The 12,953-nt window shown below is 49.2% G+C and overlaps 1 protein-coding gene across 5 annotated transcripts in view; it reads right to left on the bottom strand.

The window, feature by feature from the left end:
* WDR37 (WD repeat domain 37) overlaps window positions 1-12,953 on the bottom strand; it is a 50,490-nt gene that overhangs the window by 25,459 nt on the left and 12,078 nt on the right. For all 5 annotated transcript variants that reach the window (XM_047739584.1, XM_047739585.1, XM_047739588.1 and 2 more), the window contains exons 3-8: window positions 11,582-11,678; window positions 8,639-8,734; window positions 7,898-7,962; window positions 4,393-4,528; window positions 3,183-3,254; window positions 929-973 (exon numbers count right to left, since the gene is read on the bottom strand). In XM_047739584.1, the coding sequence (XP_047595540.1) occupies window positions 929-973; window positions 3,183-3,254; window positions 4,393-4,528; window positions 7,898-7,962; window positions 8,639-8,734; window positions 11,582-11,678 (511 nt within the window). The remainder of the gene's footprint in view (window positions 1-928; window positions 974-3,182; window positions 3,255-4,392; window positions 4,529-7,897; window positions 7,963-8,638; window positions 8,735-11,581; window positions 11,679-12,953) is intronic.

Here is a 12,953-nt window from a genome sequence, read left to right as displayed (position 1 = left end):
GTCTCCTGCGCACCCCACCTCTGCTCGTCACTGGTCTCCCCCACCCGCCCTCTTCACAGTCCCACACCAAACCACTGCCAAAGGTGGCAAGTCCTCCCCGTTGTTTACTCAGGCATCAGCGGGCTGCTGTGGGACCCCATCGGTTCACAGAGCGCTCTCGAACAGACTTTCCCACCGTGTCCTGCTCACTTTCGTCCTCTATCCCAGGGTTAGTGAAATCTGGCCCATGGGCCAAAGCCAAGCAGCAGCCCACTGTGAGAAAAAGGCTTACTGCCCACAGCCACAGACCGTGAGAGCATGGACGTCTGGTCCTTTACCAAAAAAAAAAAAAAAAAAAAGCTCACTGACCTCCACTTGCTAAACATCTATCCTTCAAGATTACTGTCAGGGTCCCCCAAAATCACAGAAGTCTACAGGTGCCGGACAATTTTATAGGAAGACTCCTCAGTCCAAGAGAAAAGTATGGCAAACCCACACCCCCAGGGCCAAGGAGCGCTACCCAGAAAGGCCTGAAAACACTGGCCGTGCAGAGAGCCATGACCGGGGCTGCTACTTTCCCGTCGGTTTCAGGTGCACGCAGGCTGAGGAGCTCAGCAGCAATGACAGGGCCGGAGAGAAGCAAGGTCAGTCTGCTGAGAAACGCCTGTGTGAGAGAGAAGGCTGGCGACCACCACGTGCTCTATACGGCGACCTCACGGTGGGTCACCCGCAATCTCACGGGACAGTCAAGCTCATCTAACCGACAGTCCATTATGGGTGAAAAAGGTTCTACTAGATGTGTTTTTCCTTCCGCATTCCTCAAGTATTACATAAAATGGCTACCAGTGACCATCTGACTTTGGTACGAGGCACAGACAAGAAAAGGATGACCACAGCTATTTCAAGATTATCAATAACTTTGCTCAATAAAGAAAAAAAATCAACATACCAGTAAGAGCCAACTGCTCTGATGGATGAAACTTTATAGAATTTACTGCAAAATAAAAATATTACAAAAGGTTTAAAATAAAAACATATCAATATTTATCACACCTAAATATTTATTACAAAGTAACTTCAAAAATTAAAAGAACTATAATGGTTCAATATTAGATCCTCCCATTTAATTAAGCTATGAATAAATGCATAGGAGACTAGAGAAAAAAGAAAACACAACTGCGTTATCAACTATCACATTGCCAAAGTGTAATACACACAGAAGAACGTTACGAACAACCTACCACTTTTTATAGATAAGGAAGCCACCTAGAGTTAAAAATAAATCGGGATGATAAGAAAAACACGACAACAGACAGAAACAGAACATAGTAGGGACACGGCTGAGGGCCCATTGGGCCCAAGGCCACCCTCCCCCCTGACCCGTTCCAGGAGGCCCCAGAAACAGAGAAGATAAGGCCATGCCAGCTCGGGGAGGGTCAGAGCAATGTGGACAGTTTCCTTCTCCAGTTATGGGAATCCATCCAAGGCCTCCCCGGTGGTGCTCCTTTATGGGATGGGACGCCAGAGTAGAGGGAAGGGCAGCCCTCCCCTCGTCCCAAAAGCGTGGCGGCATGACAGCAGCTGGCACGTGCTGAGGCTGAGCCTGGCTGCTGGGACCTCGCTGCCCGCCACCGAGCTCTCTCGGGAAATGACAACAGCAGCTCCCGGCGCCCCCAACACAGAGCTGACCTGAGTCAGGGCACGCAGGGCAGCCGGCCCTCACACCCGCACGTGGGAGACACACAGCGTACACCGAACACACAGGAAGTTTCAGCCAACTTCAGCAAGTGCTTTCAGGATGGGTCTGTCAGCTAAGCCCCTGGAATTCTACATTTCTGAGGAACTGGAAAATGCTAGAAGATGCGTTCACTATTGACTCTAAACGACAGGTAAACATGGGAAGAGCTCATGGCAACTGTAAGGAGGGCACGTATGTGGGCAGCCATGTCGCCACACTTAGATCTGAGTAAGAACCGCGCCACAGCTGCGTGCTGAGGACGAGAGTGCACAGTCACGTTACGTGGCAAGGGAGTGGGTCCTCACTGCCTCAGCAAGAGCCCCTTGTCTAAAACTCAATAACTCAAATAATAGGACAGGCTATCGAGAAAAAAGCAGAACACATAAAGCTGTGGGAGAAGTGAAAAGGAGTACGAAGGGGTTCCCATCTTATACAGGCCGCCTAGCACCTGCTCCATTTCTAGGCGACGTGCAGGTGTCTGACCAAGGAACAAAGGCTACAGCAAGCGCTCACTTGAGAACGTCTGCGCAGCCCGGGCACTGCCCTGTGGAGACAGAAGATGCAGGCTGCGGGGAAGACACTCGCGTGCGGAGGGGCAGGACGAGGCAGTGGGGACACCCGAGGGAAGGAGACCCCGAGAGAGGTTAAGACTGTGGGTCACAGCCCAGATAGGACCACACAAAGGCCCCCACTGGGCAGCGGGGCTTGACCCAAGTCTGCAGCTGGGGCGCACCCGGCCACGGGCGTGGAAGACAGGCGCCATTGGCACGTGTCCGTGAGGGGAGGGCAGTGGCAGCAGCTGGTGAGAGGACAGGGAAACGGGAGGCAGCCTGATGGGAGGGGGGGAAGGGCCAGGCCAGGAAGAAGGAACCCCGAAGGGCACCCAGAGGGAAGTGGGCAAGATGCGGTCAGAACAGCAGGGGCGCCTGGGTGGCTCAGTGGTTGAGCCTCTGCCTTCGGCTCAGGTCATGATCTCAGGGTCCTGGGATCGAGCCCCACATCGGACTCTGCTCAGCGGGGCGCCTGCTCCCCCACCACACCGCCTGCCTCTCTGCCTGCTTGTGATTTCCGTCTGTCAAATAAATAAGTAAATCTAAAAAAAAAAAAAAACAAAACAGCAGCCGGTGGAGCGGGTGCAGCTCAGGGGCAGGGCGGAGCTGCTGAGGTCGCTGGGCCATCACCTGCAGGCAGAAGCCCAGGGACAGACGGCAGCCCTCTGGGCCCTACTGCACACAAAGCACAGGAAGCAGCTCCCTGCAAAGCACACACGGTCTCTGACCAAGGCACGCACGTCAGCTCCGGATCCGCGGACACGCGGCTGTCTAGGCAACGGTAACAAAGACGCAGACGACTCCCACACGCACGCTGTCCCCCAACGAGGCCCCGACCGCCCACGAGCGCACACGGCCCCCTGGCAGGTCAGCGCAGCGCCCCTCAGGAGACACCGCCCCCCGGGGCTGCTCACCTGACCCCACATGGCCCGAGTACTTGACGAGGCACCTCCCTGTCTCTATGCTCCACAGCAGAGCCGTGTGATCTGCAAGATCCAAAAACACCAGAGTAACCGGCCCAGCTCCGCTTTTGCGGTCTTTTCAATAAAAGGGAGAGGTTACGCCGTCACTAGTATCTCCTACAACTCCGTCCTGGTCTGTAGTTCAACTGACGAAAGAAAACACTTCCAAGAAGACAGAAGCTGGTGACTGGTCAGGGAAGTGGCAAACGGAAACCCAGGGACTTGGACCCCAGGGCACTGTGACACGGATGGCATCTCGCCGGAGTCCTCAGGTAAAAGGTCCACTGTTCTGTTGAATCAAAACTTTCCAGGGCATCACAGGCACTGAAATGCAAATCCAAATCCAGTTACAAGTATCTGAGATATAAATATTCCTTTGGACCTTTCCTCTTACATACCATGGAAATCTGGAAAGAAGTGCCAGTGATCCAAACAAGATTTTTGGGACCAGAAAAGGACCCTTTCTTTCTTTTTCATTGTAATTTCCAGAACATGCTGGGGTGCTCACGTAGGAACATAATTTTAAACAAGAAAGAGAACTTTCTTCACGGGTCTAACTACTGCAACATCTTCTACTTCTACTTTAAAAAGCAGAACCTAGTAAGGAACTTCTCACAAGCCGGTAGTCATTTTCAACAAGTGAGCACCATTTTAACTTCAGCAATTTTATCTCAAAGGGTATCAGGTTATGCACCTTGGACAGCTTTCAAAAAATATTCTTCCTTTAATGAGATAAAAGGGCTCTCAGATGCCTGTCCCCCCACAGACAAACTGGGCTGCCAGCGGTCCAGCTTCTGCCTGAATCCTAGAACGAACCCCCTGTACCTCACAATTGAAGCAGATGTGCACTCAACTGTGAGTAACACAAAAGCCAATTAAAAAAATACCTAGTCTGTGTAAAAGACATGTTGCCTTACACTGCTGTGAACAGCGACTCCTGGCGCGGCTGCGGATCCCAGAGCCAGCGTCCGCTCACCCGGCCAGCAGACTCACGTCTCAGCGGCAAGGCCCAACGGGCCATGGAGGGGCCTAGTGCTTCCGTGTCAGTGACGGCTTGGCCTCCTGTCCACTGCCAGGGCCAACTCGGCCACCAACACTGGCAGGTCCCTGGTCTGCACCAGCCGCCACACCCAGCAAGTAGAGGGACTCACTGCAGACTCACCAGCAGACGCAGTGCCCAGCACCACGGGCTGTGTCCTTGCCACGCTGACGTCCCAGATGCCATCTCTGTGGCCAATGTATTCCTTCACGAGCTGGCACACAGCCCTCGACGTGGTGGTCTTGAAGCTGGAAACAATCTAAAACCATGATGGGAAGGAGTATTATACACAACTTAGTGACTGAATGATTTTAAGTTTAAAAAAGGTACAACAGAAAAAGAGGTCTTGAATGGCTTAAGTCCCGGAACAGGGTATTTAAAGCACTAAGGGAACACGATGTAAGCACAAACGGCAGCATCCTTCCAGCTGGGGTCACACGGTAGAATGAAGGCTGGCCTAAGGCCTCAGAAGGACCCCACACTCCCACAAAGCATGGTGCGTCCTCCCGCAGAAGGGAGAGAAGGGTCTGTTTATGCACTGCAAGTCTCTTCCACAAATCCAACCCATCAGCCAAATTTCCAAATTCTTTGAAAAACAAACAAGAAAAAGAACTATCAGGACATGAAAGACAAGAGAGTATACCCGCATCCTTAAAACCACTTTTATTTTGGGGGAAACCTTCATTTTTTTCCCCATTTCTAGTAATTTACACCAACCACGTATTATCAGGAGGCAAGACCCAGGTGGGGAGGAGTCCAAGGACGACACTGCCCCCAGACGCCGTCTGCCCAGCACTGCTGACCGAGCGCGTGAGCAGTGCCCACGCTGCACGAGAGATGCACACAGCGCGCCAGCAGGCCCCGGGCGGCTCATGGTCCACACACAGACCACGGAAGCACAGGGGTGCCCACGAGGGCGAGGCACGGGCCCGCACGATACACACAGCTGACAGATCCCACCTCCTCGTACAGGGAAACACCAAGGGCTGAGAAGAGACTAAATACAGCTCTTCAGAGTTTGGTTTATAAACTATTCCTGGATAAAATGGCTTTTCAGCTTTTAAGCAAACCAGAATAATGAAGATTAATCAGAATAAGGAAACCATAAAATCAAGTGAAAAAGAGAACGGATTAAACAGCTTTTTTGAACACTGATTTAGCGAAGCCCTGAAAATGAATCTAAGTTCATTCTTAGAACAAAGACATTACAAACACAAGCCACTGGTACATCGATTTAGGGGTGAACACTGAAACCGTCCTCGGACACCAGGAACGACTAAAACAACGTGTTTAACAAACATGGACTCTTTTGGCAGAAATACATCTAACTGGGTTTGAATTTTACAAGACGATTTGCTCAAATGCAAGCCCATCGTCTTCTCTCACCCTTCTGCAAGCGGCTATCCCACCCCAACTAGCGAAACCGTCCCTCCACGCCAAGGAAAAGTGCTCTGGCTGGCGTGAGGTGCCAATCGGATGTCCAGCAACGGAACCCGAAGGAGGGAATGCAGTTGGAGAATGCGCACAGCCTGGGCCACGGTACGTGGGGAGCCTCCTGCCGTCTCTCACTCAGACGTTGCTGTCCGGAGACGAGTGCTCCTGGAGCCCCGCTCCTCGCCAGACTCACGCACAGAAGAATCGAAGGTCCCTGCTCAAGACACACGGACCCCGACTCCTTCTGGTCGATTTCGGACACGGACAAATGCAGCCCATGAACACCGTGACAAGTCATCCCATGTGCTGATTCCAAATGCCCACCGCGCTCTGAACACCTATCAGTTCTTTGTTCTTAAAAATCCTAACCCTGTCATGACAGGGAAGAGGCCCCACAAAAGACGGGGTCATGCAGTGAACATTCCTGACAGAAAAGCAGATTGAAGTGATGCTTACACCTGTCATCCTAATTACCGTTTTAATTAAGATACAATCTAAAGTACTTCAACAAAACTGGAAAGGGGTTTTTCAGGATGAGAGAGTTAACCTTTATAAAAACACAAGCTTCCCTACAGTGAGTGCCTTGGACGGGCACCCCCCCGCCCCGCCCCGCGACAGACATGCGCCATCCATCCTCAGGCACCCAGCAAGGGAAGCTCTCTTCTCGTCCGCTGAGCGCACGCGGGGGCACCGAGCACACTGCTGGCCGGCAGGGCTGAGCGAGGAGGCGAGCGATGCCGCTTCCGGCTCGCCACCTCCTCGCCGCACACACGCGCAGCACGGACCAGAACACACGCTGCTATCTCAGTCTTTCTTCAATTTTCAGATGACATCTTTCAGTATTATTCTTTAATGCACACGATAAAGATCATTAATTACATGTTTCTTAATATTACACAGGTATGGATTTGTAGGATCTAAAATGATGGGGGCTTTAAATACATTTAAATACGTTTTTCTTTAAGCAGAGTATTATAATAATACATATCCTTCCCCTGGCCCAAATCTCGTTTCTCACTATTGCTAGCAAGGGATAACTTTATACACTCCTTTCGTCTTCTACTTCAGAAATGCTCTGAAGGTTTCCGAATCCTAAGACCGCGTGTTGTGTACATAAGCTGTCCCACTGGAATAAACAACGTAAGTCGAGATAATACAACAAGCAGTTAGATGAGGAAGAACATAACCTTACAACACATTTTGAAAAATAGTTTAACGTTAATTTATTTAAAAACTTAAAAACTACTAAGTATAAGCTAAATAATACATGACAAAAAATTTTTAATTCACCACTTAAACTCTAGAGTTATCAAAGGAAACAGAAGAAAATGTAATCAATATTCCTATTTTTTACAATGAGGAAGTACTAAGAATTTTCAAATAAGCAGAAGTAGCCACAAGACTGCATCGGGGCCGTTAACTGCGGTGAGTCTCCTGTGGAGGGCACGCTCAGTGACTTTAGGCTCAACGGAACAAACTGGAAACACAGGAAGTTAACAAGAACTCTTCATGCGACCATAGCACACCACAAACTTCAGCTTTTCCCTCAGGTTTAGCAGAAAGAATGTCCATTTATTACGGTTAAATAATTAATCTTTTGTACGTCCAGAATACTCCCAAAATAAAGATGCACACAAGAGGACCTCAAAACAATCCCTGACAGCAGTCCTCCCTCCCAGATAAACTTATTTCCAAATGATTCAATTTTTGCCACTTTAAGACGGTCAGAACAAGGTAACTTTTAGGAAAAGAAACTACCCCACCTGTCCCTACGTGCCTTGCAGACAGACCTTCACTTCTGGATGATTCTTAGAAAATGAGAGAGAAGGCGAGGCTAACGGGGGGAAACGTGACTCATGAGAATATTCACTGCTTCCCACTGTCCCGGTCTCCAAATTTAGAGCCTCTGCATCAACCACAGAACGACACAAAATGTCTCTTTCCTGAAAAAGACAATCTATTTACTTACACGCAACATTTGACTCTCAGGAAGGACCTGGGCAGAGCAGAGTCCAGGTGTCCAGAGGCCGTGGCCACGTAACACACTTATGATATTCCCTGCAAAATCCCATTTCTCTAAACAGCAGAAATTCCCCCTTGTCTGTTACACGTTCCTGACTGGAAAATATGTAGCTTCAGGTACACGTCTGGACAAATACCACAGGAGCGGCCCGAGGGCCAGCGCCCGGCGTACCTTGCTGGTGGAGGCCTTGTACGTGGTCTTCAGCTTCTGCGACAACTGGCTGGTGCTGTGGCTGGCTGCAGACGCAGAGAAGCGACAGTCAGGGACGTCGTACAAGCACAGGGCCCCAGAGTGTCAGAGCAGGGACAGACTAGGGACAGCAAACACCATCTGTGGTTCCACACAGGAAGACAGTGACCACCACTCCCCCAAGGGTCCATCCATGCTGGCGTCAGGGCCAGGCCACGGCCACAACAGGAAGCCCGGCCTCCCGGAGCCCCCTCCCCTCCTCCACACCCATGCTGACCACAGGGCCCGAGTCCCGCCCACTGCACACCACCCATCAGTCCGAGTCCCTCGTTAACGTCCACACTTCCCCTACACGGAATGTGTAGGACAATCCTTTTTTTTTTTTTTTTTTTAAGAACAGCTGAATAAACTCATTTGTTTAATTTTGAAAATATCACTTTCTATCTTAAGACTCAGTTCGACCCACATGCTTTGAAATGTCTCCCTCCCCTATAGTTTTACAATTTCTTCTATTTTATTAGGTAGCACCTTGAGTACTGAAGAATTTGAAAAAAGAAAGCTAATGTGGTCTTTGGAGGTTATGCCACAGTATTTGTTGTTGCCACTGAGGACTCATTACACAGGTACACTCGCACACACAAAGTCACTCAAGAATATCGTGACCGACATGGAAATATCACTCGGATATACTCTGTCGGACAAGCTTCGTGAGCGCACCCTTACCTTTCGTCTTGAGCTGGCCCTTACTCAGTTCCGCCCCATCGACCGCTTGTCCTTCAGCGGCTAAGCGTTCATTAAGAGTCTCGATCTCCCTACGCACTGGGAATAAAGAAGTGTATTTCAAGAAGGTAAGACATGCACTTCCGAACTTAGTACGTAACAACATTAACACAGAAGTACTGTCTAAACGCAGACGAGATCCCAGTTCCTACAGGTCTCACAAACCTCACGACACCCTGCGAAGACGACGAACTCCAGCACCGGGAAGATGCTGCGCCTCCGGGGCTCACGGGCAGGACTCCGGGACCTGGGCCTCAGGTCGTCCCCTTTCTACTCTCCTCTGTACACTTAAAACATTTCTGATACTGTCCAAAATTCAGCGAAATGTTTAGTCTAGCTGAGAACACGGAAACTGGGGGAAAACACAGGCCATAACAACATGCAGCCTTCGCTGTTGAGGCGCCAGATCCAGAGGACATGTAACCAAGATGAACAATTCAGGGGGAATTCGCACCCACGACTGCAAGTGCAGAACCCCAGGGAAGGCAGGCACAGGGAGGACGTGAGTCATCGAGGGGACAATCAGCAGACACGCTCATGCCAGTGCCCTTCTCAGCACCGAGCCCTCTCAGCACCGAGGAACAGGACTGTGAGACCGCGGGATGAGGAGTCACATCTGGGGAAGGGACTCGGCCAAGGACACGAGCCACTGCAGCAAGGCAGCAGGGCCGTGACCTGGCCACGCACCTGCCACTATGTCAAGCCACCTCCCAGCATGCTCCACTGTCTACTCGACCTCCAGTGAGACCAAGGGGCTGGGTCAGGCGACAGGGAGGCTGAGGGCAAAGGCTCAGAGCAAATCCACTGAACGCTGACTGTCCTCAGATCACAGGAAGCCATCCAGACAGTCAGCATGAGACCATAGACACTCCCAAGTTCCTCTGGCATTAGTCACTGGTAACCCTGTTGTTGGTTTTTTTTGGGTTTTTTTTAGGCTCCACGGAGACCAACACAGGGCTTGAATTTATGATCCTGAGCTGAGATCAAAAGTCGGACACTCAACCGACTGAGCCACCCAGGCACCCCTGTAATTCTATTGTTTTTCTAGAACAAACTGCATGAATTCATAAAACATAAGGCCTTAGATCACAAAAGAAACTCAATAGCACTTGGGTCATTACAACTGATACTTTAAAAAAAAAAGAAAGCCCTAAGATCAGAAGCAGTACACAGTACCTAAGTTTTACTTTATAAAAACTTCGAATAATTTCTCTCTCTGTAAATTTCCAAGATGGACTTATAAGGAGAATTCAAAAATAGAACATTAAATGGTCCACTAGAAAAGTTTAAATGACACAGGATTACATTCTTTTCATTATTTACTCAACACCACTCAGTTTGAGTAAAAGATATTTTAATGACACATTATATATTAATACAGAAAAGAATTTTAATAGAAATGCTGTTTGTTGGTCAATTTCTGAAATCACAGCATAAAGTATGAAGACCAGATAATGGTTACATGCACATAACACAGGTTTTATCCACACGAACCCTACGGGAAGAACAGACACTGCAAAGTAACGGAGAGACGAGTGGGTTAGGGACAGGCTTCTTTCCTAACATTTCACAGGGAAGCATGAGTGCACGTGGCCTGAAGCTGACTAGCCAAAGTAAAAGTGGACTAAGTTTACAGAAATAATCAAAGAACTAAAAGCAAAAAATGCAGAAAATGTTTTCCTTTGCAGAACAGAATAGGTCGACAGGCAAGGGTAATAGTAGTTATCTTTATATACTGGGGGTTTTTTTTTGTTGTTTTTTTTTTTGTTGTTTTAACAACCTCTACCCAATGTGGGGCTCAAACTCATGACCCCAATATCAAGAACCAGACGCTCCATTAAAGGAGCCAGCCAGGAGCCCTGATGCTGCTTGATTCTGTAAGTAATGGAAGGCATTCCTTCTAAAATAAACTTAAAAGGAGAAACTAAGCTAATTCTTTTTTGAAGATTTTACTTATTTAGTTGACAGGGAGAACACAGCAAGAGAGGGAGCACAAGCAGGGGAAGTAGGAGGGAGAAGCAGCCTTCCCACCGAGCAGGGAGCCCGATGCGGGGCTCAATCTGGGGACCCCGGGATCATGACCTGAGCGGAAGGCAGATGATTAACGACTGAGCCACGCAGGTGCCCCTAAAGCTAAGCTAATATAAAAATTCTTTTGATTTACCTTTAGTAAGTCAAACAGATAATACATTTTAAGAAGTTCTCAAAATACAGTCTATTTTAAAGAGAAACACGAATCAACATTTTCTCAATTTACGATAAACTCTCTGTAGGAGCGTTTATAAGATGCATTTATTTTTCATAAAATCAGTTTGAATGGGCAAGTCAGCAGAATACGACCCGTCCCAAAAGCAACCTGTGAGCATGTGGCCTCCGTGGCAAAGGGGCCTTGCAGGTGTGACTAAGGTAAGGGATCTTTGATGAGGATGTCACCCTGCATGACCCGATGACCCATCCTTCCCTCATGTCCTTAGAAATGGCTCAGGAATGCACTAGGAGGACTCTGCCCGCTGCTGATGGCTTTGGAGGCAGGAGTGGAAGGGCTTCAAGGTGAAGAGTGAGGCAGGCTCTAGACACTGGGATGCCAACAGGAAGATGGCGACCTCTGTCCTCACACTGCCGAGGACCGAAATCTGCCACAATGAAACAGGCAGAGGACAGACTTCCCTCTCGCACCTTCAGAGGGGCACAGTCCTTCCGACACCATGATTTGAGCCTGGTGACACAGCCACAGACTTCCACAGACTTCTGACTAGGGAGTTGTAATGTCATAAATTTGCGTTAACCTAAGGGACTGCAAGTGGCACAGAAGAGGAGGAAACAGACACAGTGACGAATGTCTACCCAGACATCTCACAGAAGTTTATGAAGACAGCAGATACTCACGTTCTAAATTCTCAATATAAAGGTTCTCAAACTCTCTCTCTATTTGACCAAACAGTTCCAGAAGTGTACTGCGAACTGAGGAAGGCAGCTTAGAATCCTGAAAAAAAGGAAGATTCTGTTTAAAATGAGTAAGAAACTCTTTTCCAAAGTGAATGTCTTAAATTCTTATTTCTTACACAAAAAATGCTTAAGAACTTAGTTTCACATCTACACAGACTACAGACGAAAACTACAACCCAATGATAAAAATGGTCACCCAGCCCAATATGGGATTCAAAAAAAATATTTCTTCAAAACATTTTTCCTTTAACAAGGGAGGGAATAAGCCTACCTTATTCGAAAACTTCCAGATCTATAGAGAAGGAAGACAGTTCCCATAAACGAGGTTTTATTACACATAGTCTCTTAAGTTCCACCATACGATACTGTAAGTTAATTTTAATAAGCTATATTCTAGGGGCGCCCGGGTGGCTCAGTGGGTTAAGCCTCTGCCTTCGGCTCAGGTCATGATCTCAGGGTCCTGGGATCGAGCCCCACATCAGACTCTCTGCTCAGCGGGGAGCCTGCTTCCTCCTCTTTCTCTGCCTGCCTTGCTGCCTACTTGTGATCTCTCTCTGTCAAATAAATAAATAAAATCTTAGGGAAAAAAAAGGAAAAGGAAAATAAACCATCACAATGAACATCTACCACACTATCCACCTTGCTTCGTGACCTTCGCATATTCTCTTCCCTCTCTGTGCCATGTTCCTCCTGCATCCTGGTCCAGCGAGTCCCCCTTGCACGGGGCACTTGGGGAGAAGCCTTCGTGCGTCCTCCAGGGAGGCCAAACCCCTCTTACTGCATCCATGCCTACTGACCTGCACCCACAGTGCTTCCGGACCCTGACTACTCAGTAACTGAAAGAGCGCATTTACTGAAGCAGTAAATGCAGGATGTCACGGAACTGGAGACAAAACTGGGACATCGGCAAGAGCCTCACTTGACAATCAGGAAGCAAAATGTGCGGTGAAACGAGACCTTCTCCCCCAGGAAGGTGGAGGGAGCCACATGGGAACGCTCCGGGCCGGGCTCCGGGGACCGTCCCGGTTCACAGACCCTGGTGCAGCGGTAGGACAGAAAAGCCAGGGTTTCAGCAAAGCTTTAAAACCCACGTGCGCTCCGTCCCATCAGCACGTCCCGGGTGCTGCAGGCCAGTCAGCGCCTGGTGCACACACAGACGCGGCCAGGCTCCGGCAGGTCTCGCGTCCCTGCGCCAAGCATCCCCTTCCTCGACGCCACAGTCCTGAGTCTGAGCCGGGGGCAGTGACCACCACTGCTCATTCATACCACCTGCGTGTGGCAAGACACTGCTCCCCAGCAAATTACCATCGCC

The sequence above is a fragment of the Lutra lutra genome, chromosome 8, assembly GCF_902655055.1.
Source record: "Lutra lutra chromosome 8, mLutLut1.2, whole genome shotgun sequence".
Classification (NCBI taxonomy): domain Eukaryota; kingdom Metazoa; phylum Chordata; class Mammalia; order Carnivora; family Mustelidae; genus Lutra; species Lutra lutra.
This window is presented reverse-complemented; position numbering and strand designations above follow the sequence as displayed.